This window comes from Chlorocebus sabaeus, chromosome 4 (assembly GCF_047675955.1).
Source record: "Chlorocebus sabaeus isolate Y175 chromosome 4, mChlSab1.0.hap1, whole genome shotgun sequence".
Taxonomy (NCBI): domain Eukaryota; kingdom Metazoa; phylum Chordata; class Mammalia; order Primates; family Cercopithecidae; genus Chlorocebus; species Chlorocebus sabaeus.
In genome coordinates this window covers 18,826,167-18,851,926 of record NC_132907.1, presented here as the reverse complement: position 1 = coordinate 18,851,926, position 25,760 = coordinate 18,826,167, and the positions used below count along the sequence as shown (strand labels likewise).

General features: G+C 37.2%; 1 protein-coding gene across 5 annotated transcripts in view; it reads right to left on the bottom strand.

Moving 5' to 3' along the window:
* AP3B1 (adaptor related protein complex 3 subunit beta 1) overlaps nucleotides 1-25,760 on the bottom strand; it is a 306,137-nt gene that overhangs the window by 130,326 nt on the left and 150,051 nt on the right. For all 5 annotated transcript variants that reach the window (XM_007976120.2, XM_007976134.3, XM_007976129.3 and 2 more), the window contains 2 exons: nucleotides 22,509-22,618; nucleotides 3,387-3,563 (listed from right to left, as the gene is read on the bottom strand). In XM_007976120.2, the coding sequence (XP_007974311.2) occupies nucleotides 3,387-3,563; nucleotides 22,509-22,618 (287 nt within the window). The remainder of the gene's footprint in view (nucleotides 1-3,386; nucleotides 3,564-22,508; nucleotides 22,619-25,760) is intronic.

The following is a 25,760-nucleotide window of genomic DNA, read 5'->3' as shown; positions in this document are numbered from 1 at the left end:
ATATTTTGAGGTAGATAAAGAAGTTTGTTATTTGATTATTCTTCGAACATACAAATAAATGCAATATGCTAAGTCTTATAAAAATCAATTTAGACATTCTCTATAACCCTAAATAATTCAATAAAAATTATAGAAATGTTCACTGAGGTATTCAGGCCACTGGGAATTCAGATCTACAAATAAATATCAAGACTTCATGGCAAACCAGCTCCTCATCACTGTAGCCGACTCTCCCTACCTTACTTTTAAAGATGGCTAAAATAAGTAAGTAGAGAAAACAATTTTTAATATTTCAGTCAAAACAATTATTTCAGTCTGTCTTATATCTAATGGATTACACAATTTTTAAAAATTCTGTCAAGTTGATGGTGCTTAAAACCGTTCTTTAAAACCAATATTCAGGCTGGGTGCAGTGGCTCACGACTGTAATTCCAGCACTTTGGGACGCCGAGGCAGGAGGATCACTTGAGGTCAGGAGTTCGAGACCAGCCTGGCCAACATGGTGAAACCCCATCTTTACTAAAAATACAGAAAAAAAAAAAAGAAAAATTAGCCAGGTGTGGTGGCAGGCAACCATAATCCCAGCTACTCAGGGGGCTGAGGCAGGAGAATTGCTTGAACCCGGGAGGCAGACGCTGCACTGAGTCAAGATCACGCCACTGTATTCCAGCCTGGGTGACAGGGAGACTGTCTTCAAAACAAAACAAAAAACAACTAATTTTCAGTTATTAATTATCTCAATCTCCTCTTCTTGAGAAATGAGAAATATTCAAAAACAGAGTTCAGCTCTTCAAGACACTATTAATCTATTTTCATATTTAATCACTTAAAAACAATGAGCTACATAAAAATTTGTGATTTTTAAAAAATCACTGTGTTTTCACCCCTGGGTGGTGAAGCCTATTGTAGTTTTCTAGACGTATCATTCTAAAATATAAAATATCATGTCTGTAATCCCAGCACTTTGGGAAGCTGAGGTGGGCAGATCACTTGAGGTCAGGAGTTTGAGATCAGCCTGGTCCATATGGCGAAACCCTCTCTACTAAAAATACAGAATTAGCCAGGCATGGTGACACATGCCTATAATCCCAGCTACTCAGGAGGCTGAGACATGAGAAATGCTTGAACCTGGGAGGCCGAGGTTGCAGCGAGCCAAGATCACGCCACTGAACTCCAGACTATGTGACAGAGGGAAACTCTGTCTCAAAAACAAAAACAAAAAAACACTTCAGAAACTGAGCTCCAAAACTGCCATTAATAAAACAGGTCAAGGAAAAAAAAAAAAGAAAACCTGAGTACAAACTAGTTGTCTTCAAATTCACCGAATAAAAAGACATGAAACACGCTCTACAATATCTAAATAAACAGTACTACATTTAATTATTGGTTATTCACAGTTACAAAGAAAAGGGCCAAAGAAAGAAGCTTTACTTAGTTCGATTAAGTCTTGACTGACATTCAATTTTGGTATTACTTTAACAATAATACATAAGCTACATACATTTAGAGTGGCCAAACAACACAGAAAAAAATCCCAATAGTCTGGGTATTATATTAACCTTTGCCATATCACAGGAATTTAGTGAATACCACGGAGTTCCAGGCTAAAAATCCCTCTATTTTATCAAGAAACATGAAACTCAACAGCAAACATAGGTCTTTCTTTACTCAGTTTTTAGAAAGTATCTCAATGTATGAAGGAATCTACAGACACTTGGAAAGGATTAACTAATTCTTTTTAAAGATGACTTAAAATTTAAAGACAAAATCTAAATCATGGAAATATGTTCCATTATTTGCAATTATCCGGTTACAAATCTTGTAGATGAATCAGCAAAAGCTATAATAATATAACTCATATCACGATTAGGGATGAAGATAATCCCAAACCATATAGAAATGAATCTGAGGAATCGACCTGAGGATTCTGAAAGGCAAACATTAGCTTACTAGAAAATAAGTGTGGTCTATGGGGAAGCAGGAAAGGCAGACAAAGAGGGAGACAGAGAGAGAGATACACAGCAAATACAAAAAGAGAGAAACAAACAGGGATGAAAGAGAAAGGAGAGAATGACAAACACACTGGACTGTAGTACAGGGGCGGGGCACTGAAGGGATGAAGGATGTCCGAGAGATATCTAGGCAGAGGGAGTTTTGGGGAAGGGGACAAATACAAAGACAGAGAGGGGATGTGGAGGAAAAAAATCACAAAGCAAAAGTAAGAGTCAGAGAAAAAGCGAAAATTAGAGAAAAATAGATAGGACACAGAGCATAAATCTTCCCAAGAAGCCTAGCTGCAAATGAGCAAGAATCTTTTTTCAATTATACTAAACAGGTAAGTCCACTCACAGAGAATAGCAATTCAGATATAGGAAAAGTCCCTATTTCGTACATGGAAGCAAAAATGATCCCTCTTATTAACAGCTGCTCAAAAAGTCAATGGACTTAAAAAACGAATATTCTAAATTGCAAATCTGGTAAATTATACTACTATTAAAAGTGGTTTCCCTTTCCTCTGCAGGACCAGGTCCATACTACTTCGAGCATACAAGCCACTCCATGTGTTCAAACTGCAAAATGTTTTAGTCCATTTGGACTACTTTAGAAAATACCATAAACTGGGAAGCCCATTAATAATATAATTAATAATAGAAATTTATTTCTCACAGTTCTGGAGGCTGGGAAATTCAAGATCAAGGTACCCACAGTTCGGGTGTCTAGTGAGCACCCATTTTCTAATTCGCAGATGGCACCTTCTGGCTGTGTCCTCACATGGCAGAAGCAGCAAGCGAGCTCTCAGAGATCTCTTTAATAAGATTACAAAGTTCATTTATAAGGGCTCCAGCCTCATGACCTAATCACCTTCCAAAGGCCCTACCTCCTAATACCATCACATGGGTGATCAGGTTTCACCACATGAACTTTGGGGGATATAAACTTTCAGACCATTGCACCTGCCATTCTGGACTCACCTTTAAAAGATTTCCCAGAAACACCAAGCTATTTCTTGACTCTGACCCTGTGCTTTCCTCTTTCTGTACAGTAAATCACTCCTTACAAGCCCTTAGTCAAGAGTCTCATCCTTTATAAAATTTTCTCTGACGTCGCATCTACTTCAGACTTTCAGTAATTCCTCTAGAATTCCATTGTATGCCAATACTTCTGCTACAGCATTACCACACACTATTTCATTTTTTAATGTTTTCTCTCCTACTAGACTAGAATGTCATCTCTTTGCACTAGTATCATCTAACATAGAACCCGAAACAAACAGGCACCTGCGAATTGTTGAATGGTCAGACTAATGAAGGTACAGCCCTCCACTGTTTGATCAGAGTGAAGAGGAAAGTACGTATTAGACAGGTTGACTAACGTTTGCCTCTCACCTGTTTGGAGTTGGTTAAATACAATTTTGCTCCCAGATTTAATATCTGCAGTTTTACCAGATCATCTTCACTAGTGAAGCTTTTAGCCATCTTCCTCAAAACATCAGGGGCAATTTTAGGAACTCGTTCACAGTTTTCTCCAATTAGCCAAAGAATACTTGCTCTAGCAACAGGAACCTAATATGAGAAGCAGATTACATAGTTAGAAGTAAGTTAATCATACTCTAATATTAACATAGAAAAGGTTTTAACTATTAAAAAAGTTTTACAACTATTAATTCATTTAATGTATATCTAGGAATTATTCCTGTATTTATGAATTTTCTTCAGTTATCAAAAAAATAAACAAATAGGAAATCTCATTAAAATTGATTTTGAAGAGAATATCTTAGAAAATACTCATAGAGCAAAAACCAATGGTCTAGAATCTAGATTCTATCAAAGACGAACAAATTCTGGAAGCAAGTCTGTCTGCCCATACCTATTTGTTTCTCCATGATCTGTTGCTGCTTTTGTGCTACAATGGCAGAAATAGTTACAATGAAGACCATAAGGTCCTCAAAGCCAAAAATATTGAGTGTCTAGCAATTTATAGAAATGGTTTGCTGACCCCTGCTCTAGAGCAGCAGTTCCCAAACCCCAATGCCCATAAAAATCATCCAGGGTTCTTACTAAAAAGACAGGTTCCTGGGATCAGCTCCAAAATAGTATTTCTGTGGATAGCTATGTTTTAATTTAAAAAGCACCACAGATGATTCCTGAGACAGGTGGTCCACAAAGCCCATTTGAGAACCCATAGATAATACAGAAAAAGAAACAGATCAATTAAGTACTATGATTCCAAATCAAAACTGTTTTTGCTCTTTATGTATTAGCATCTACAACACTGAAAATATATCAAACCGATAAGATCATCAAGATCTGCTTATAAAATCATAAATCCTGGTCGATTATTTGGTCAACAAAAGAAATAGGGATAAATTTGTCCAATATTGCATTTTGGCATTATATTTTTAAATAAAGTACATTTCAATATAATTTATCTTCTTAAAAGTCACTGCTTTGTGACAAATTGGAAACCTTCCATCAGTACCATTAAGACCAACAATTTAGAGTATGCAAATTAGTTTTATTACTATTTGCTTATTTGTATCCTCCTCTATTCCAAAAGGAATTTGAGAGGGTGTGTAAATTAATTTCAGTGAACATTTTCACCTCACACAGAAAATTTGTTTTTTATAATAAGTGAAAAGGCTGACAGCTATCATTAAAAGATGGCATCAAGAGGAAAGACAACGTTCTTTTCATAAAGTCCTTTTACAATTTTGCAAAGTCCTAATATTTTCTGTAGTTCCATGGTTATACACAGTATGATTGTCAAAGAAAAAAGTGAGAATAAGGACCTTTCCATAGCCAAAATTTTATCACAATATTTACCATTGCAAAATTTTTCAAAACACCCACATTATGAAATTACATAAAAATATTAAGTTACAATATTGAGTCCTTCGCTAGAATCAGAATGAGATGATCAAAAAAGCTTTTAAATAAAAAGGTATATATTTTAAAATAACAGCACATCTTTAAATTATTATTTAGCCTAAGTTGGGTGAGACAGAAGAAATCCATATACTTATGCAATTAAAAAAAGGTCTAAGTGCTATTACAAATCTATTCATACAGTGTGATAAAACTGATGCCCTTACTGTATACTGATTTCTGGAAAGAAAAGAGGTTATTTCTGATGTTCCAAAGGTTACACTGCATTAAGACTTTACTCCCAATCTATTATTTTAAATTGGGCTAAAGAATAGTAATTGAGTGGTACATTAAATTTTCCAGTATAGAGCAATTCAAGTTGCCCGCCATAATGAAAGGTAGTTCTAAATAAGAATATATGTGCAACTTCAGATTTCAGTTATGCTAGATTTATTTTTCTTAAATATTTTATTATACATTGCTAGTATAAAAATCAGAATTCTATGACATATCATAATCTATTACCCCATTTTAAGTAATTTTTCTTCTGGTAACGGTCTTTTGCAATTAAAAAGACAATCCCCAAAACAAGTAATGTTTAAAGAGATTGTTTATATTCATGAATATACTAAAATTAAAATAAAAATATTAGAATACTGTAAACCCTCATAATACATATATTTAAAATACAACTCTTTGAAAAAATTAAAAAACAATAAATCATAATGCTCACAATAAAAATCTCAAGGTGGTGGTGAGAATAAGATTTGTAATTTTCTAGAACTAAACTAATAAAAACCCCAACTAAAAAATTTTAAAACTTAGAAAACTTCACCACAAGAAACAATATCAATATAAATATACTTATACCAAACTTTTGGTGATGGCATTTTATTACAAAGCTTAGGAAACTGACAAAGAACATTTTTGAGCAGGTGGATGGGATCAGAATACTAAGATTTTTGGATTCCAGCTTTCCTTTTCTCTTCCCATTAAGCAACAGGACTCTCATTTATACACCATTGATACTATGAATTCACAGCCACTACTTTCAAAGATTTGAAGCAACAGAAAAAAAGGCAAGAAAGAAAATTAGTCACTTTTTAGAGGCCGGGCACAGTGGATCACGCCTATAATCCTGGCACTTTGGGAGGCTGAGGCGGGTGGATCACTTGAGGTCAGGAGTTCGAGACCAGCCTGGCCAACATGGTGACACCCTGTCTCTACTAAAGATACAAAATTAACCTGGCATGCACCTGTAATTCCAGCTACTTGGGAGGCTGAGGTATGAGAATCGCTTGAACTCAGGAGGCAGAGGTTGCAGTAAGCTAAGATCGTGCCACTGCACTCCAGCCTGCATGATGGAGTGAGACTCTGTCTCAAAAAAAAGAAAAGTAAATTAGTCACTTTTGGTTCCCCATGGTCTTTTTAACCATAAAATAAATAGGAACATTGAAATAAAACCAAACTAATAATACACACACAGACACAGACACAGGCACAGACACACACACAGTCATACATATAATACTTTCATTATGAAGCTCTGCTTTTCAATATTCTCAAAGACAAACTGGATTGTAAATGACTTTGCCTGATTCTTTATTCTAAATACCCTGAGAAAGTGATTAAATGCACTTTTCAAACCTTGTACTAGAAGGCAGTTTCCACGGCCACCGCAACCCATTAATTTGCCTGCAAAAACAAATAATGATTCCTAGCCCACCACAGCAGTTATAGAAAGACATCTAGAAAGATTTTACAGATCACTCTATAAGCAGTTCAATTTAAAAGCTATTGTGTTTCAACACCAGCCCACTGCACAGTGCAACAGTCTAAAGTAAACCCTACAAAAACATCAATTTCATTTATTTAAATTTGTCAAAGGCAAAATCAGTAGACATCTAAGCAAACTGCATACCAACAGCAAATCAGATCTAATACTCTGTATCTGGACTCAATGTGCATTAAAGCCTAAGCCTGAATTACAATGGGGTGTCAGAGAAAGGATGGGTAACTTGTGAAATGGCAGGCATCCTGTGAGGCATCTGGGCAAGGAAGATACAAAGTGCTATTTCAATATTACTCCGTAGTTTTTACAGAAGACATGAAATCTCATCTGTCCCATTAAACATTATGTGAAATCCTGTTAGAGCAATCCACAGGTAGCATTGGTTGTTTTGTGGTTGTCGTTGTTGTTGTTTTTTGAGACAGGGTCTTGCTCTGTCATCCAGGCTGGAGTGTGGTGGTGCAATCATGGCTCACTGCAACCTTAAACTCCCGGGCTCAAGCAAACCTCTCGCCTCAGCCTCCCAAAGTGCTGGGATTAAACGCATGAGCCACCACACCCAGTTGAGAGTATGCATTTTATTCTAGAAGCACTCCAAAACCAGTATTTATCATAAACGAAGGAAACTCCAAAGGACAGAATACTCACAATCAGAACATATAAGTTGACTGTATTACAGACATAAATCTATTTGATTTGACCGAATTCAAAATGTAAAATACATTCAAACTTTAGTTTTTATATTTTCAATAACTAAATAACCAATGAAAACAAAGTCCTGAATATGATAAAATCTGTGTTCTCTTTTTAAAACAAATTATATAGCTAATATCTATTGAGCTCTTACCATGTGCCATGCACTGTTTTTGAGAGCTTTACATATTTTCTCAGTCATTCATCACCAAAACCCTATGAAGTATGCTCTACCATGATCTGCACTAGATACATGAGGAAACTAGGGTAACAAAGGGGTTAAGAAACTTGCCCACATCCCACAGCTGGTTAGTGGTGGAACTAGGATCAGAACTCCAAATCTGAATCCAAAATTCACACTGGATCACTGGGCAGCGACAAAATGAGTGTGGTAAACTAGGAAGAATACTGGCCAGCAAGCTATTGAGACCAGATCTGATCCCACACTGATGGTGTATATCAAGGAGGCAAATAACTTCACCTCATTGGGGTCACATTTACTTATTAATCAGATGAAGGATTATTCCTTCATCCTCTGTTTGTCTGCCACATTGTGCAATGGCTCCCTTAGTGCCTCCTGCCATTTCCCCAAGAGCCAGATTTTCAGGGCAGATCCAGGCCATTTTCTTGCCTGTTCCCACACCCATGTGTAGTGGGACATTTTCTCACTTCTTTCACCTCTTCTTTTAAGGATAGGTAATGTGGCCAGGTGGGAAGAGGTCTTGCTATCACTTCTGTTCTCTCTCCTTCCAGAGGAAAGATGGACCCAGGATTCTGCCCTAATAAAGTGGCTCAGGCACTGAGGGAAAACATGCTCATTATTGACCCCTTGTCCTTAGACATTGGACAGATTGGCTTTTCCTAAAATTGCAGTGTTTTAGAATGACATTTCTGGGTTTGAGGCTGAAATAGGCAGAGATTCAGGAGGATAGAGGTCTCATTTAAGGCTCTTATTTTAAGGCTCACATTTTAGAATCACTTGCCTACGTTTAGGAGTTATCAGGTACTTGGTCAGATTAATAAAACGCTGCTTTTATTTCCACATGGCCATTGTTCTTGTATAAATAGCTATCCTGAGTGGAACAGAGAGATTCTGGGGATACAATCACTCTTCTCTCCTGACTTTGAGGTTATGTCTGCTACATCCTTCACCACCTTCTCCTGGGGTAACTTGTAGTTGACCATTTTGAGGGTTCTGCACAACAAATTGTTTTGATTCTTCCTTGCTTGTCCCACTTCAAGCCTTCAGTTTCGTCAGATACGTTAGATGAGCAGTAACAATTAATTAACAGCTTTTCATTCTCCTAAAGTTCAAATGTGTGCTACAGAATTCCATGCAGCTTTAATTATTTTAATTTCTTTTATTATCATATTCCAGATTTGTCTACTGTTGCTACCTCTCTCTGCTTCATAATAATTAGAAGGGAATTTTCTGTTTTATTTTCTTTCCAAAAGACCAGATTTAACATGTACTTTTCAACTTATACATATTTTTTGTATTCTATTTTACAAAATCAACGTTGATCCCTCTTCTTATGTTTTGATTTGTTGTTCTTTTATTTTTTTATCCCTATACTTTACAAACGGTGATCTTTATAACTTTAGCCATGTCCCACACATTTTGAAATAAAGCATTTTATTTCCTGGGTTTTAGAAAAGAGTTTGCATTTCCTCTTTAAACACGTTCTTTAATCTGAAAGTACATTTCTTACTTTGCAACTGGTCTGGTACCCTTTTAAATTATTTAAGTCTAATTTCATTGCTTAAGGTCAAAGAATGCAAAATCTTTAAGTTTTCTTTATGCCTAAATACATTCTTGATTTTTTGAAAATATTTAACGGATATACTCCTAAAAGTGGCTATTATCTGTTCAAGAGATATAAGGTTTTAGCTATATTTACTAAATAAGTTTTTGATTACTTAATTTTCTTACTTATATTTGTCTACTAGGAATATCTAATGTGAGAGCAATACATTACAGTCACACATTGTAACTATTTTATCAATTTCTCCTCACATTTTGAATAGATTTTTCCTTTACATATTTACTTGGTTGCCATATATTTTGTGCAAATAGATTTGTGCTTATTACTTTCTTTACAAATAACCCTTTTTTCATTTTATAATGTTCCTTTTTATCTTGTTAAATGCTTTTAATTAACTGTGAATCTCACCTTCTTGTTCATATTTGCTTAATATCTCTTTCCTTACCTTCTTATTTTCAACTTTTATCAATTAAGGTGCTTTAATTATAAATGGCCTGTAGCTAGTTTTTTTATTCCAATTGGTAAGTCTGTCTTTTGATGAGAAAATTCAGTCCATTCATATTCAAGATGAGAAATATTTGATTTTATTTCTTCCATCTTTATCTTATTTTTTAATATTTATTATTTATTTTACATATGTTTTCTTTCTTCTTATTTTTTCTCTGGCTTCGTAAAACTGCTATTTGTTCCTTTATTTTCCTTTGTGAATACTGAATTCTCACCATATTTTTATATCTATTAATGGTTATCTTCTGAGAAAAACAAAAGCTGAAAAAAATAAGCTCTGCTATATAGAGCTGTAAGACCGTACTTATCTGGTTTATAGTCCAGCAACTGTTGAGAAAGTTGATGCATCGGCCAGGTGCCGTGGCTTATGCTGTAATCCCAGCACTTTGGGAGGCTGAGGTGAGATCACCTGAGGTCAGGAGTTTGCGACCAGCGTGGCCAATAAGGTGAAACCCATCTCTACTAAAAACACAAACATTATTCAGGCATGGTGGTTCATGCCTGTAGTCTCAACTACTCAGGAGGCTGAGGCAGGAGAATCACTTGAACCTGGGAGGCGGAGGTTTCAGTGAGCTGAGATTGTGCCACTGCACTTCAGCCTGGGTGACAGAGCAAGACTCAATTAAAACAACAACAACAACAACAACAAAAAACAACAACAAAAAAAAAACCAGGAAAGAGAGAGAATGAGAGAGAGAGAAAGTAAGTTGACATATGGTTCATTAGTTATTGGTTAGACAAGTGTTTCTTCCTGGGGGCTGTATCACTTCTGTAGGAAATAACTAAATATGAGCAGGGGTATTTATAGTTGTTACAACGACTAGAGACATGACTGAATTTTGATGCTTGGTGGATAGGAATGCTAGATGTCCATTTCAGTGGCTTTGAGACAAAAAGCTTATCCTCTCATTTCCCATCAAAGTAATGTCAAACATCTGTTCTACACTGGGGTAGACATTGATCATGTCACTCTAATTCCCAAGTTGTCAATGATTTGAGGGAAGCAAAAGGAAATAATAAAAAAAACCTTGGCTAGGTCACTGAGTAGGTATGTGAACTGAATACAGAAAAGGAACAGGTGACCCTATAGACTAATACAATTAAATATTTGTCAAATAAAAATAAAGTGAAATTTTTAAACAGATTATAAATGGAAATGAGATACAGCATAATGCACTGGTTAAGAAAGCAGACCTGCTGCTCTGTGACCTTGGGCAAGTTACACAACTTCTTTGTGCCTCAGTTTTCTCAAATATAAAATAGGAATATTAAGAGAACTTTCCTTGAAGTGTTGCTATTAAAAAATTAATAATTTGTCTTTTTAAGGTAATTAGAATAGTGCCTGGCAAATGATATGCTCTACAGAAGTTATTTTAAATAAGTAAAATATAAAAGAGGCAATAAGAAAGCTTACAAAATTAAAACCTTACTATAGTCTGTCTTCTTCAAAAACAGTGAATATTGCCTTAATAACAGCTTACACTGAGCACTGTTCTAAGTGTTTCACATGCATTGACTCATTCTTTCCACCCAACAGAGCTCTAAGGTTGTCAGTACTATGATCCCCATTGTACAGATGAGAAAACTGGAGCATAGAGAAGTAACTTGCTTAAGTTCATGAAGCTAGTAAAAGGTACAGACTGTGAATCCAAGTCATCTGGTTTTCAAATTACTATCTTAACCCTTACATCTCTCATAAACAATCTCTATGAGAAGTCTTGGCTTTGTTCACTAGAATCAACAATAAGAACAGATGTGAATACAAAGTAACTCTCTGCTGAGAGATGGAGTGAGGGCTCAGATGCTAAATGACTCCTGTAAGCCTTATTATTATTTTTTTTTTATTTTTCAGCTTTAAGATTAATGTGTAACTGCCCTGCAAGATTTACTAACACTCCAAGGGAAAAACAATTTTGCAACCAGAGATATTTAAAATTGGTCTTGACTGGTAGGCTCTAAATCTTGTGATCCATTACGTTTGGCTACACAAAAATGATCCCTCTGAAGAGACTGAGAATACAGATTAACCCACCTTCAAAGAAGGAAATAATATACTCATCTCTAAACTACAATTGCATTTATTATAGACATCAGTTGGCAAAACATTAACCAGCACTCAAGGAAAAGGCATAGTAAAAGGCAAACACAATGCTGAAGAAACAGCTGAAGAGTTTGAAGAAAAACCAGAAGAGAAAAATCACAGAAGCCATGAGGAGAGACTATTTCAAAAAGAACAAAGTAGTTAGTGTAGTACAATGCTAAGAAAAGATCAAGGAAGATATGGACAGAAAAGTATCTATTGGATTTAGAAAGAAGGAGATAGCAACCTTGGAAAAGGCATAGTGAATGAAGTGCTGGAGAACCAAAATCCAACTGTGATGGGCAGGGAGTTTGACGTAAATGAATAAAACTTGTTGTAGATAGTTCTTTCAAAAACTTTGGTTTTAAAGGGAAGAAGAGCATGAAGTAAGATAGAATGACAAACACTTAATGCAGCACTACTGTGTGCCAGTCAGCGTTCTAAGGGCATTACTGTATTAACTAAGCTAATACCTATAATAACACTATATTGTAGGTCCCTTTATGATCATCATTTGACACATGAGGAAAGTGAGGCATAAAGACTTTAACATGAGGACAGAGCTGGTAAGTGAGGGAGTTGGAACTCATATTTATTATTTTTTTTAACATAATTTCAGACTTACAAGAAGAGTAAAAAAAATTCTGCATACCCTGCACCTAGACTCCCCAAATGTTAACATTTTACTCCATTTGTGTTAGCTAGCTCTCTAGGTAAACAAATATTTTTATTTTATTATTTATTTATTTATTTATTTATTTGAGACAAGAGTCTTGCTCTGTCGCCCAGACTGGAGTGCAGTGGCGCAATCTCAGTTCACTGTAGCCTCCACCTCCCAGGTTCCAGCAATTCTCCTGCCTCAGCCTCCTGAGCAGCTGGGATTACAGGCACACACCACCACGCCCAGCTTATTTTTGTATTTTTAGTAGAAACGAGGTTTCACCATGTTGGCCAGGCTGGTCTCAAACTCCTGACCTCAGGTGATCCACTTGCCTCGGCCTCCCAAAGTGTAAGGATTACAGGCGTGAGCCACCATGTCCGGTCACATTTTGTTTTCTTAACCAATAAAGGTAAGTTGTAGGCATGCTCTTATACCCCAAAATACCTCCAAATGTAAGATAATATCATCTACAAACAAGGATAATTTGACTTCTTCCTTTCCATTTGGATGCCTTTGTATCTTTCTCTTGTCTGAATGCTCGAGGTAGGACTTCCAGTACTGTGTTGAATAACAGTGGATATCCCTGTTGTGTTCCAGAGCTTGGATGAAAGGCTAAGGTTTTCCCCATTACTAACTGTGGGTCTGTCACATACGGCTTTTACTATATTGAGGTATGTTCCTTCTATCCCCAGTTTGTTGAGGTTTTTTATCAGGAAAGGATGTTTAATTTTATCAAATGCTATTTCAGCATCAACTGAAATGATCATTTTTTTTTGTCCTTCATTCTGTTGATATGATAAATCACACTAATTGACTTATGAACGTTGAACCATCCTGGTAACCCTGGCATAAATCTCACTTGGTCATGACGAATGATCTTTTAAATGTTTTGTTGAATTCAGTTTGCTAGTATTTTGTTGAGGACTTCTGCATTGATATTCAACAGATGTTGGCCTGTACTTTCGCTGGCCTGCCTGCCTCCCTTCCTCTCTCCCTCCTTCCCTCCCTCTTTCTCTCTCTCTCTCTCTTTCTTTCTTCTTTCAATATGTCCTTGTCTGGTTTAGGTATCAGGGTAACAATGACCTTGTAGAATGAATTTGGAAGTATTCCTTCGTCTTCTATTTTTTGGAATAGTTTAAGTAGACTTTATTATTAGTTCTTCTTTAAATGGTAGAATTCAGCAATGAAGCCATTGGATCCCGAGCTTTTCTTCACTGGAAGAACTTTTATTATGGTTTCAATCTTGTTACTGGTTTTTGGTCTGTTCAGATACTGGATTTCTTCATAGGTCAATCTTTGGAGGTTGTATGTGTCTAGGAAGTTTTCCATTTCCTCTAGATTATCCAACTTACTGGCATACAGTTGCTTATAGTATCCACTGTTGATCCTTTGAATTTCTACAGTATCAGATATAATATCTCCTTTTTCATCTCTGATTTTATTTCCGCTCTGATTTTTATTATTTCTTCTACTAATTTTGGGTTTGGTTTGCTCTAGGATTTCTAGTTAAGGTACATCATTAAGAGAGGCAGTCCCAAGATGGCCAAATAGGAACAGATCCAGGCTACGGCTCCCAGCGTGAGCGACACAGAAGACGGGTGATTTCTACATGTCCAACTGAGGTATCGGGTTCATCTCACTGGGGCATGTTGGACAGTTGGTGCAGGATAGTGAGTGCAGGAGAGTGGGTGCAGCCCACCAAGCAGAGAGAGAACGCCACAAAGATATTCCTCAAGAAGAGCAACTCAAAGACACACAATTGTCAGATTCACCAAGGCTGAAATGAAGGAAAAAATGTTAAGGGCAGCCAGAGAGAAAGGTCGGGATACCCACAAAGGTAAGCCCATTAGACTAATAGCAGATCTCTCGGCAGAAACTCTATAAGCCAGAAGAGAGTGGGGGCCAATATTCAACATTCTTAAAGAAAAGAATTTTCAACCCAGAATTTCATATCCAGCCAAACTAAGTTTCATAAGTGAAGGAGAAATAAAATGCTTTACAGACAAGCAAATGCTGAGAGATTCTGTCACCACCAGGACTGCCCTACAAGAGCTCCTGAAGGAAGCACTAAACATGGAAAGGAACAACCGGTACCAGCCACTGCAAAAACATGTCAAAATGTAAAGACCATTGATGCCAGGAAGAGACTGCATCAACTAATGAGCAAAATAACCAGCTAACATCATAATGACAGGATCAAGTTCACACATAACAATCTTAACCTTAAATGTAAATGGGCTAAATGCTCCAATTAAAAGAAACAGACTGGCAAATTGGATAAAGATTCAAGACCCATCAGTCTGCTGTATTCAGGAGACCCATCTCACATGCACAGACACATATAGACTCAAAATAAAGGGATGGAAGATCTACCAAGCAAATGAAAAACAAAAAAAGGCAGGGGTTGCAATCCTAGTCTCTGAGAAAACAGACTTCAAACCACCAAAGACCAAAAGAGACAAAGAAGGCCATTACATAATGGTAAAGGGATCAATTCAACAAGAAGAGCTAACTATCCTAAATATATATGCACCCAATACAGGAGCACCCAGATTCATAAAGCAAGTCCTTAGAGACTTACAAAGAGACTCAGACTCTCATACAATAATAATGGGAGACTTTAACACCCCACTGTCAACATTAGACAACAAGACAGAAAGTTAACAAGGATATCCAGGAATTGAACTCAGCTCTGCACCAAGCAGACCTAATAGACATCTACAGAACTCTCCACCCCAAATCAATAGAATATACATTCTTCTCAGCACCATATGGCACTTATTCAAAATGGACCACATAGTTGGAAGTAAAGAACTCCTCAGCAAATGTAAAAGAACAGAAATTGTAACAAACTGTCTCTCAGACCACAGTACAATCAAACTAGAACTCAGGATTAAGAAACTCACTCAACCTGTAATCCCAGCACTTTGGGAGGCCGAGACAGGCGGATCACGAGGTCAGGAGATCGAGACCATCCTGGATAACACGGTGAAACTCCGTCTCTACTAAAAAAAATACAAAAAACTAGCTGGGCGAGGTGGCGGGCACCTGTAGTCCCAGCTATTCGGGAAGCTGAGGCAGGAGAATGGCGTAAACCTGGGAGGCGGAGCTTGTAGTGAGCTGAGATCCGGCCACTGCACTCCAGCCTGGGCGACAGAGCAAGACTCTGTCTCCAAAAAAAAAAAAAAAAGAAACTCACTCAAAACCACTCAACTACATGGAAACTGAACAACCTCCTCCTGAATGACTACTGGGTACATAATGAAATGAAGGCAGAAACAAAGATGTTCTTTGAAACCCATGAGAACAAAGATACAACATACCAGAATCTCTGGGACACATTTAAAGCAGTGTGTAGAAGGAAATTTATAGCACTAAATGCCCTCAGGAGAAAGCACAAAGATTCTAAAAGTGACACCCTAACCTCACAATTAAAAGAACTAGAGAAGCAACAGCCATCACATTCAAAAGCTAGCAGAAGGCAAGAAATAACTAAGATTAGAGCAGAACTGAAGGAGACAGAGACACAAAAAAACCCTTCAAAAAAATCAATGAATCCAGGAGCTGCTTTTTTTTGAAAAGATCAACAAAATTAATAGACTGCCAGCAAGATTAATAAAGAAGAAAAAAGAATCAAATACAGGCAATAAAAATGATAAAGGGGATATTACCACCAACCCCACAGAAATACAAACTACCATCAGAGAATACTATAAACACCTCTACGCAAATAAACTAGAAAACCTAGAAGAAATGGACAAATTCCAGGACACATACACTCTCCCAAGACTACACCAGGAAGAAGTTGAATCCTTGAATAGACCAATAACAGGCTCTGAAATTGAGGCAATAATTAATAGCCTACCAACCAAAAAAAGGCCAGGACCAGATGGATTCACAGCCGAATTCTACCAAAGGTACAAGGAGGAGCTGGTACCATTCCTTCTGAAACTATTCCCATCAATAGAAAAAGAGAGAACCCTCCCTAACTCATTTTATGAGGTCAATATCATCCTAACATCAAAGCCTGGCAGAGACACAACAAAAAAAAGAGAATTTTAGACCAATATCCCTGATGAACATTGATGCAGAAATCCTCAATAAAATACTGGCAAACCAAATCCAGCAGCACATCAAAAAGCTTATCCACCATGATCAAGTGGGCTTTATCTCTGGGATGCAAGGCTGGCTCAACATACACAAATCAATAAACGTAATCCAGCATATAAACAGAACCAAAGACAAAACCCACATGATTATCTCAATAGATGCAGAAAAGTCCTTCGACAAAATTCAACAGCCCTTCATGCTAAAAACTCTCAATAAACTAGGTATTGATGGAATGTATCTCAAAATAATAAGAGCTATTTATGACAAACCCACAGCCAACATCATATGGGCAAAAACTGGAAGCATTCCCTTTGAAAACTGGCACAAGACAGGGATGCCCTCTCTCACCACTCCTATTCAACACAGTGTTGGAAGTTCTGACCAGGGCAATCAGGCAAAAGAAAGAAATGAAGGGTATTCAATTAGGAAAAGAAGAATTCAAATTATCCCTGTTTGCAGATGACATGATTGTATATTTAGAAAACCCCATCGTCTCAGCCCCAAATCTCCTTAAGCTGATAAGCAACTTCAGTCTCAGGATACAAAATCAATGTGCAAAGATCATAAGCACTTTTATACACCAATAACAGACAAACAGAGAGCCAAATCATGAATGAACTCCCATTCACAATTGCTTCAAAGAGAATAAAATACCTAGGAGTCCAACTTACAAGGGATGTGAAGGACCTCTTCAAGGAGAATTACAAACCAGTGCTCAAGGAAATAAAAGAGGACACAAACAAATGGAAGAACATTCCATGCTCATGGATAGGAAGAATCAATATCATGAAAATGGCCATACTGCCCAAGGTAATTTATAGATTCAGTGCCATCCCCATTAAGCTACCAATGACTTTCTTCACAGAATTGGAAAAAACTACTTTAAAGTTCATACGGAACCAAAAAAGAGTCTGCATTGCCAAGAGAATCCTAAGCAAAAAGAACAAAGCTGGAGGCATCACTCCACCTGACTTCAAACTATACTACAAGGCTACAGTAACCAAAACAGCATGGTACTGGTACCAAAACAGAAATATAGACCAATGGAACAGAACACAGCCCTCAGAAATAATACCACACATCTACAACCATCTGATCTTTGACAAACCTGACAAAAACAAGAAATGGGAAAGGATTCCCTATTTAATAAATGGTGCTGGGAAACCTGGCTAGCCATATGTAGAAAGCTGCAACTGGATCCCTTCCTTACACTTTATATGAAAATTAATTCAAGATGGATTAGAGACTTAAATGTTAGAACTAAAATCATAAAAACCCTAGAAGAAAACCTAGGCAATACCATTCAGAACACTGGCATGGGCAAGGACTTCATGTCTGAAACACCAAAAGCAATGGCAACAAAAGTCAAAATTGACAAATGGGATCTAATTAAACTAAAGAGCTTCTGCATGGCACAAGAAACCTCCTCTCCTACAGGATAGGAGAACATTTTTGCAAACTACTCATCTGACAAAGGGCTAATGTCCAGAAACTAAAAAGAACTCAAACAAATTTGCAAGAAAAAAACAACCCCATCAAAAAGTGGGCAAAGGATATGAACAGCCACTTCTCAAAAGAAGACATTTATGTAGCCAACAGACACATGAAAAAAATGCTCATCATCATTGGTCATCAGAGAAATGCAAATCAAAACCACAATGAGATATCATCTCACAGCAGTTAGAATGGTGATCATTAAAAAGTCAGGAAAAAACAGGTGCTAGAGAGGATGTGGAGAAAAAGAAACACTTTTACACTGTTGGTGGGACTGTAAACTAGTTCAACCATTGTGGAAGACAGTGTGGCGATTCCTCAAGGCTCTAGAATTAGAAATACCATTTGACCCAGCCATCCCATTACTGGGTATATACCCAAAGGATTATAAATCATGCTGCTATAAAGACACATGCACATGTATGTTTATTGCAGCACTATTCACAATAGCAAAGACTTGGAACCAACCCAAATGTCCATCACTGACAGACTGGACTAAGAAAATGCAGCACATATACACCATGGAATACTATGCAGCCATAGAAAAGGATGAGTTCATGTCCTTTGTAGGGACATGGATGCAGCTGGAAACCATCATTCTCAACAAACTATCACAAGAACAGAAAACCAAACACCACATGTTCTCACTCATAGGTGGGAACTGAACAATGAGAACACTTGGACACAGGATGGGGAACATCACACACCAAGGCCTGTCGTGTGGTGGGAGGAGGGGGTTGGGATAGCATTAGGAGACATACCTAATGTAAATGACGAGTTAATGGGTACAGCACACCAACATGGCACATGTACACATATGTAACAAACATGCATGTTGTGCACATGTACCTTAGAACCTAAAGTATAATAAAAAATTTTTAAAAAGATACATCATTAAGTTATTATTTATTTGAAGTTTCTCTTCTTTTTTGATGTAGGCTCTTATAGCTATAAACCTCTCTTTGCGTACTGTTTCTGTTGTATCCCATAGGGTTTAGTATGTTGTGTTTCCATCATTATATGTTTCAAGAAATTTTTTAATGTCCTTTTTAATTTCTTCCTTGACCCACTGGTCATTCAGGAGCATATTGTTTAATTTCCATATGTTTATATTGTTTGAAAATTCCCCTTGTTTTAGATTTCTAGTTTTATTCCACTCTGGTCAGAGAAGATGCTTGATTTTTTTTTTTTTTTTAATGTTTTAAGACTTGTTTTGTGACCTAACATATGCTCTATCCTTAAGAATGATCCATGTGCTGATAAAAAGAATGTGTATTCTGCAGCTCTTGGATGAAATTTTCTGTATGTATCTGTTAGATCCATTTGATGTACAGTACAAATTAAGTCCAATGCTTCTCTGTTGGTTTTCTGTCTGGAAGATCTGTCCAATGCTGAAAGTGGAGTGTTGAAATCTCCAGCTATTATGGTATTGAGGTCTACCTTTGTCTTTAGCTCTCATAACATTTGCTTTATATATCTGGGTGCTCCAGTGTTGGGTACATATATATTTAAAGTCGTTACATCCTCTTGCTGAAATGACTCTTTAGCATTAAATAATGACCTTCTTTGTCTCATCCTACACTTTTTGTCTTTTGTAAGTGTAGGAAGAGACAGACATTTTTTCTGATATAAGTATAGCAACGCCTGTTCTTTTTCAGTTTCTAACAACATGGAATGTCTTTTTCCATCCTTTTTTTTCAGTCTACGTCTATTTTTATAGGTGAAGTGTGTTTCTTGTAGGCATCAGATCAGTAGGTCTTGTTTATCCATGCAGTTACTCTATGTCTTTTGATTGGAGAGTTTAGTCCATTTATATTCAATGTTATTATTGATAAGTAAGAACTTACTCCTGCCATTTTGTTGCTTGTTTTCTGGTTGTTTTGTGTTCTCTTCCTTCCATCCTTTCTTCCTGTTTTCCTTTTAATGAAGGTGGTTTTCTCTGGTGGTATGATTTAATTTCTTGTTTTTATTTTTTGCGTATCCATTTTACGTTTTTAGATTAGAGGTTACAATGAAGCTTGCAGATACTGTCTTATTAATATAATCCATTATTTTAAACTGATGACAACACTGATTGCATATATCATCAAGCAAAAAGAAAACTAATAAAAATTCTACCCTGCTTTTTCACTTTTTGTTATTTCTACTTATGGCTTATTGCACTGTCCATGTCTTGAAAAGTTGTTATAATTATGTTTAATCAGTTCATGTTTTAGTCTTTCTACTCAAGACATGAGTACTTTACACACAATTCTAGTGTTAAAATATTCTGCTTTTCTGTGTACATACTATTACCAGTGAATTTTGTGCCTTCTTAAAATTTCTTCTTGAATGATTTCTTCTTGCTTACTATCATCCTTTTCTTTCAGATTGAAGAGCTACCTTTAGCATTTCTTGTAGGACAGGTCTAGGTCTGTTGTTAATGAAATCCCTCAGCTTTTGTTTGTCTGGGAAAGTCTTTATTTTTCCTTCATATTTGAAGGATATTTTCACTGGATATACTATTCTAGGGTAAAAGTCGTTCTCCTTCGTCACTTTGTGTCATGCCACTCTCCCCTGGCCTGTAAAGTTTCCACTGAAAAGTCTGCTGCCACATGTATTAGAGTTCAATCACATGTTGTTTCTTTTCTCTTACTGCTTTTAGGATCCTTTCTTTATCCTTGACCTTTGGGAGTCTGATTATTAAATGTCTCAAGGTACGCTTGGTTGGGTTAACTTGGCTTGATGTTCTATAACCTTCTTGTACTTCAATGCTGACATCTTTCTCTAGGTTTGGGAAGTTCTCTGATATTATTCCTCTGAATAAACTTTCCATCCCTACCCCTTTCTCTACTTCCTCTGTAAGGCCAATTTCTCTTAGACTTGCCCTTTTGAGACTATTTTCTAGATCTTATAGGTGTGCTTCATTCTTTTCTTTTTTCTTTTGTCTCCTCTGACTGTGTATTTTCAAAGAGCCTGTCTTCAAGCTCACTAATTCCTCTTCTGGATCAATTCTGCCACTAAGAGACTCGGATGCAATCTTCAGTTTATCAACTGCATTTTTCAATTCTAGAATTTCTGCTTGATTCTTTTTAACTATTTCAATCTCTGTTAAATTTATCAGATAGAATTCTACATTCCTTCTCTGTGTTATCTTGAATTTCTTTGAGTTTTCTCAAGATAGCTATTTTGAATTATCTGTCTGAAGGGTCACATATCTCTCTGTTTCTCTAGTATTGGCCCCTGATGCCTTATGTAGTTTGTTTGGTGAGGTGATATTTTCCTGGATGGTCTTGATGCTTACAGATGTTCATCAGTTTCCAGGCATTGAAGTTAGGTATTTATTGTAGTCTTTATAGTCTGGGCTTATTTGTGCTTATCTTACTTGGGAAGGCTTTCCAGGTTATTCAAAGGGACTTGGGCCTCAAGCCCAATAATGTTGTGGTTCTTGCAGACTGGTAGAGGTACTGCCTTGGTGGGCTTGGATAAATCTGGGAGAACTCTCTAGATTACCAGGGAGAGACTCTTGTTCTCTTCCTTTGTTCTCTTCCCAATCATTGTGCGCTCCCCCCACCAAGTGCAGAGATTCTCCATGCCACACTGCTGCTGCCAGGGGATGGGAGAGCAGAGGCACTGGCAATTCAAGACTGTCTTTCCTACCCTCTTCAGTGCCTCTTTCAGCAATATGAAGTTAAAACCAGATACTGTGATTGCCCACCTGATTTTTGGTTATGATGGTGCTTTTTTGTGTGCAATTAGTTGCTAAAATTTTGTGTTCCTGCAGGGGCGACAATCAGTGCAGCCCTCTATTTGGCGATCTTGCTCCACCCTTCAAGATTTGTATTTAAAAACTAAGATCTAGCATATAAAGGAATGAAGTACTATATTCAAAAACATACATGAATCTTGAAAACATGCTAAGTGAAAGATGCCAGAAACAAAAGGCTACATATAGTCCAGAAAAGGCAAATCCATAAAGATAAAAAAGTAGATTAGTAGTGGCCAGGGGATAGAGTGAAGGGAGACTGGGCAGTCTCAGCTATGGAATTTTTTTTAAGGGGTGATGAAAATGTCCTGCAATTACATACTGGTGATGGTTGCAAAACTTGGAAGTGATCAAAAACCAATGATACACTTCAAAAGAGTAAATTTTATAGCATAAAATTGTATCTCAATTTAAAAAAACCAAATTTGTGCACAAAGTATGCTCACTGGTATTGTTTCTAACTCCTCTCAAAGGACAGCTCTGGGAAAGAGATGTTTCTATATTCACTTCATGTATGACACATGAACATGCATATACACTCATCCAACATCTAGCTATTGATACATAAAACCCACACTGCTATCTCCAATTCCAGTCTAATACCACGAGGCTCATTCTATCCTTCCCCCTATTCAGATTTGTAATTCCCTCCTATGACAGCAAGAAATCTGAGAATCTCAGAATTGGAATCCGGACAGTTCAGCTCTCCTAACCATTACCTGTAGGCTGACCATTCACTTTAACAAAACTACAACTTACTGAACAAAATTCAGCAAACTTCTCTTAACTGATACTCACAGTGATACTGTCCAAGAGTTTGGCCATATGTTTAATAATTTCACCATGTTGAACAGGTTGCATTTGCAGTAATTTCTTTATAACAACCACACTTTCAGCAACAACTATTTCTGAAAAAGATAGAAATTATTCATACTAAATATGTATAATTCAATTCAAATGTAATATGCTTGGTAAAATGTAAACTTAAATTAGAAAGACATTCTATTTAATAACATGCCTTAAAAGACTATGTGAAAAGTATAACCGCCCTGAGTGCACTTCCAAATCTGAGGTGTGAACACCTGTCTCAACTAGAAGAGTTAACTTTAATTTCTAACCTCTGTTGCTGTCTCCTAGCTTCTGTAGTTCCCTATCTCTGCATCTTTAGATCAAGAAAGCAAGAGAGGTTGGATTATGCTGCCCACTATAGTGTTCTATGTCTTTGGCTTTTAACCAGGTCCTCAAATACTTCTCTTTGATTCCTATAAATTATATAGTTGAAATCAATTATCTACAATCTAAACAACATTTTCCCTATTCTGCAGAAAACAGTAAACTAAAACACTAGAAAACAATTTCCTTAAGCAAAATGTCCAGAAAAGTGAGTAGTAAAGATGAGTGGTAGTAGGAAAGACGTTACTGTAGAAATAGCATGGAGTGCGAAACCAGAAAGAATGGCATTGTGAGCTGGATTGTCTCTATTTGTTCCATAAAGTCCACTCTGCCTTTCTTTCCCCAGCACTGTGCCTGAAGAGGCCCACCTGTAGTCTGCCTCAACCAGACTCCCTTGGTCCTGGCTTATAGCTGTGTTTAGTCAACAGAAAGCTTCAGCAGGAGTTGGGGGAGGGAGGAGATATTTATTATCCTGGATCCCTACTCTGCCAGCCTCCTCTACCTGGTATCACATGCAATCCTCTACTCAAGGTACTGCAAGTGCCTCTCTTCTGCAGGGTCTGGTAACTGCTTCTGCTCCTCACACCCCTTCCCTTTAATCTGAGTATGGTAAAGGCCTCCCACGACTGATAGCCTGTCAGCTCTAGGGTGTTACATTATATCTTGTTGGTTTCCCTTAATCCTGCCCACAGTTTACAAATAGTTCATTCACTAAATTCGCTTCAATCATCCCTTTTAAGTGTGCCATCTGTTTCTTGCCAGAGCCTTAACTAATATAGTAACTGCTACTAGATGTAGATAGGAAGCAAATCCTCAAACTGGGATTACGGGATTGAGTTATCACACTAAACTGGCCAATCATTGGTCCAGTTTCTTTTTGGTGGTACTGGTAAAGAAATGTACTATAACTCATCTGAGAACCTGACCTTATAAAATGAATCTTATATAATGTGTTATTAATGCTAGTGATGCCAGAAAAATACATAAACATTGTCTTTACTTATTATTTTGATATTTTTATTAATAGGGCTTCATGGCTATTAGGAATTCCCCTAGTGTATACTACAAAGGTTTATTTTAACATTATATTAGAAATACCATGATTTGTGTCCTATTACTCTTTTTTTTTTTTTTTTTTTTTGAGACAGAGTCTTGCTCTGTCGCCCAGGCTGGAGCGCCGTGGCGCAATTTCGGCTCACTGCAACCTCCGCCTCCCAGATTCAAGCAATTCTCCTGCCGCAGCCTCCTGAGTAGCTGGGATTACAGGCGCACACCACCACACCTGGCTAATTTTTTTTATTTTTAGTAGAGATGTGGTTTCTCCATGTTGGTCAGGCTGATCTCAAACTCCTGACCTCATGATCCACCTGCCTTTGCCTCCCAAAGTGCTGGGATTACAGGCGTGAGTCACCACGCCCGGCCTGCTGTTTCACTGAAATGCATTTTTTATACAGCTCCCTTTAAGAATATAAACAAAATTCATCATTCTAATCCTTAGTAAATATATGTATTTCAAACTGTTTACCTATTTATCCATAAGAATAATAAATTAACTAATATTGACCAGGCACAGTGGCTCAGCACTTTGGGAGGCTGAGGCAGGAGGATGGCTTGATCCCAAGAGTTCAAGACCAGCCTGGGCAACATAGAAAATCCCATGTCTACAAAAAATACAAAAATTAGCCAGGAGTTATAGTACGTGCCTATAGTACCAGCTATTCAGGAGGCTGAAGTAGGAGAATCACCTGGGCCCAGGAAGGTTGAGGCTGCAGGGAGCCGTGATCACAACACTGCACTCCAGCCTGGGTGACAGAGTGAGAAAAGAAAAAACAAAAAAAAAATCTAGTATGATTTAACTAAAAGCTAACTAATAGTAATGCTTTAGTTTACAAAACGACATCATATTCATTAACGTCTCACAATAATGTAAGGTAGGTACCTTATTATTATTATTTTAAAGATGAAGAAAGGGAGATGCACTGGAATTATATCACTTTGTCTAGAATTCAAACTCAGAACTAGGATGTACATTCTACCTATATATGTTCTATGTTATTATAAGCAAGTATTACTTCTTTTTTTTTTTTTTTTTTTTTTTTTTGAGACAGTTTTGCTCTTGTTGCCCAGGCTGGAGTGCAGTGGCGCCATCTCGGCTCACTGCAACCTCCACCTCCTGGATTCAAGCAATTCTCCTGCCTCAGCCTCCCAAGTAGCTGGGATTACAGGCACCTGCCACCACACCCACCTAATTTTTTGTATTTTTAGTAGAGATGGGGTTTCGCCATGTTGGGCAGGCTGGTCTTGAACTCCTGACCTCAGGTGATCCACCCACCTCGGCCTCCCAAATGCTGGGACTACCGGCATGAGCCAGCGCACCCGCACATAGGCAAGTATTATTACTTCTATAACGACTACCTCTTGGTGCTATGAGGAAAGCAAAGGTAAATGAGAATTAGATTCTGCCCTCATCAAACTTACACTCTAGTAGAAAAATAAATGGTTATGTGATTACTATGCAAAGCTAAATTTGGTAAGTGTGGTTTTAAAGAATGCACAGTATAACAAATTTGTATTTTAAAAATACATTATTGCAAAACTAGCCTAAGTAAGAGAAAAAATGTCACATAATTTAATTATCTACAAGCAGAGGCAGGATTGGCTATGGCTGAAAAATGTGTTTGGCATCATTTATCTTTAGGAACTACATTAGTTTCCTATTGTTGCTGTCACAGATTACTAAAAACATAGTGGCTTAAAACGATGCAAATTTATCATTGTACAGTTCTAAAGTCAGAAGTCTAACATAGGTCTTATGGGACTAACATCAAGTTGTCAACAGGGCTGTGTTCCCTCTGGAAGTTTTAGGGGAAATCTGTT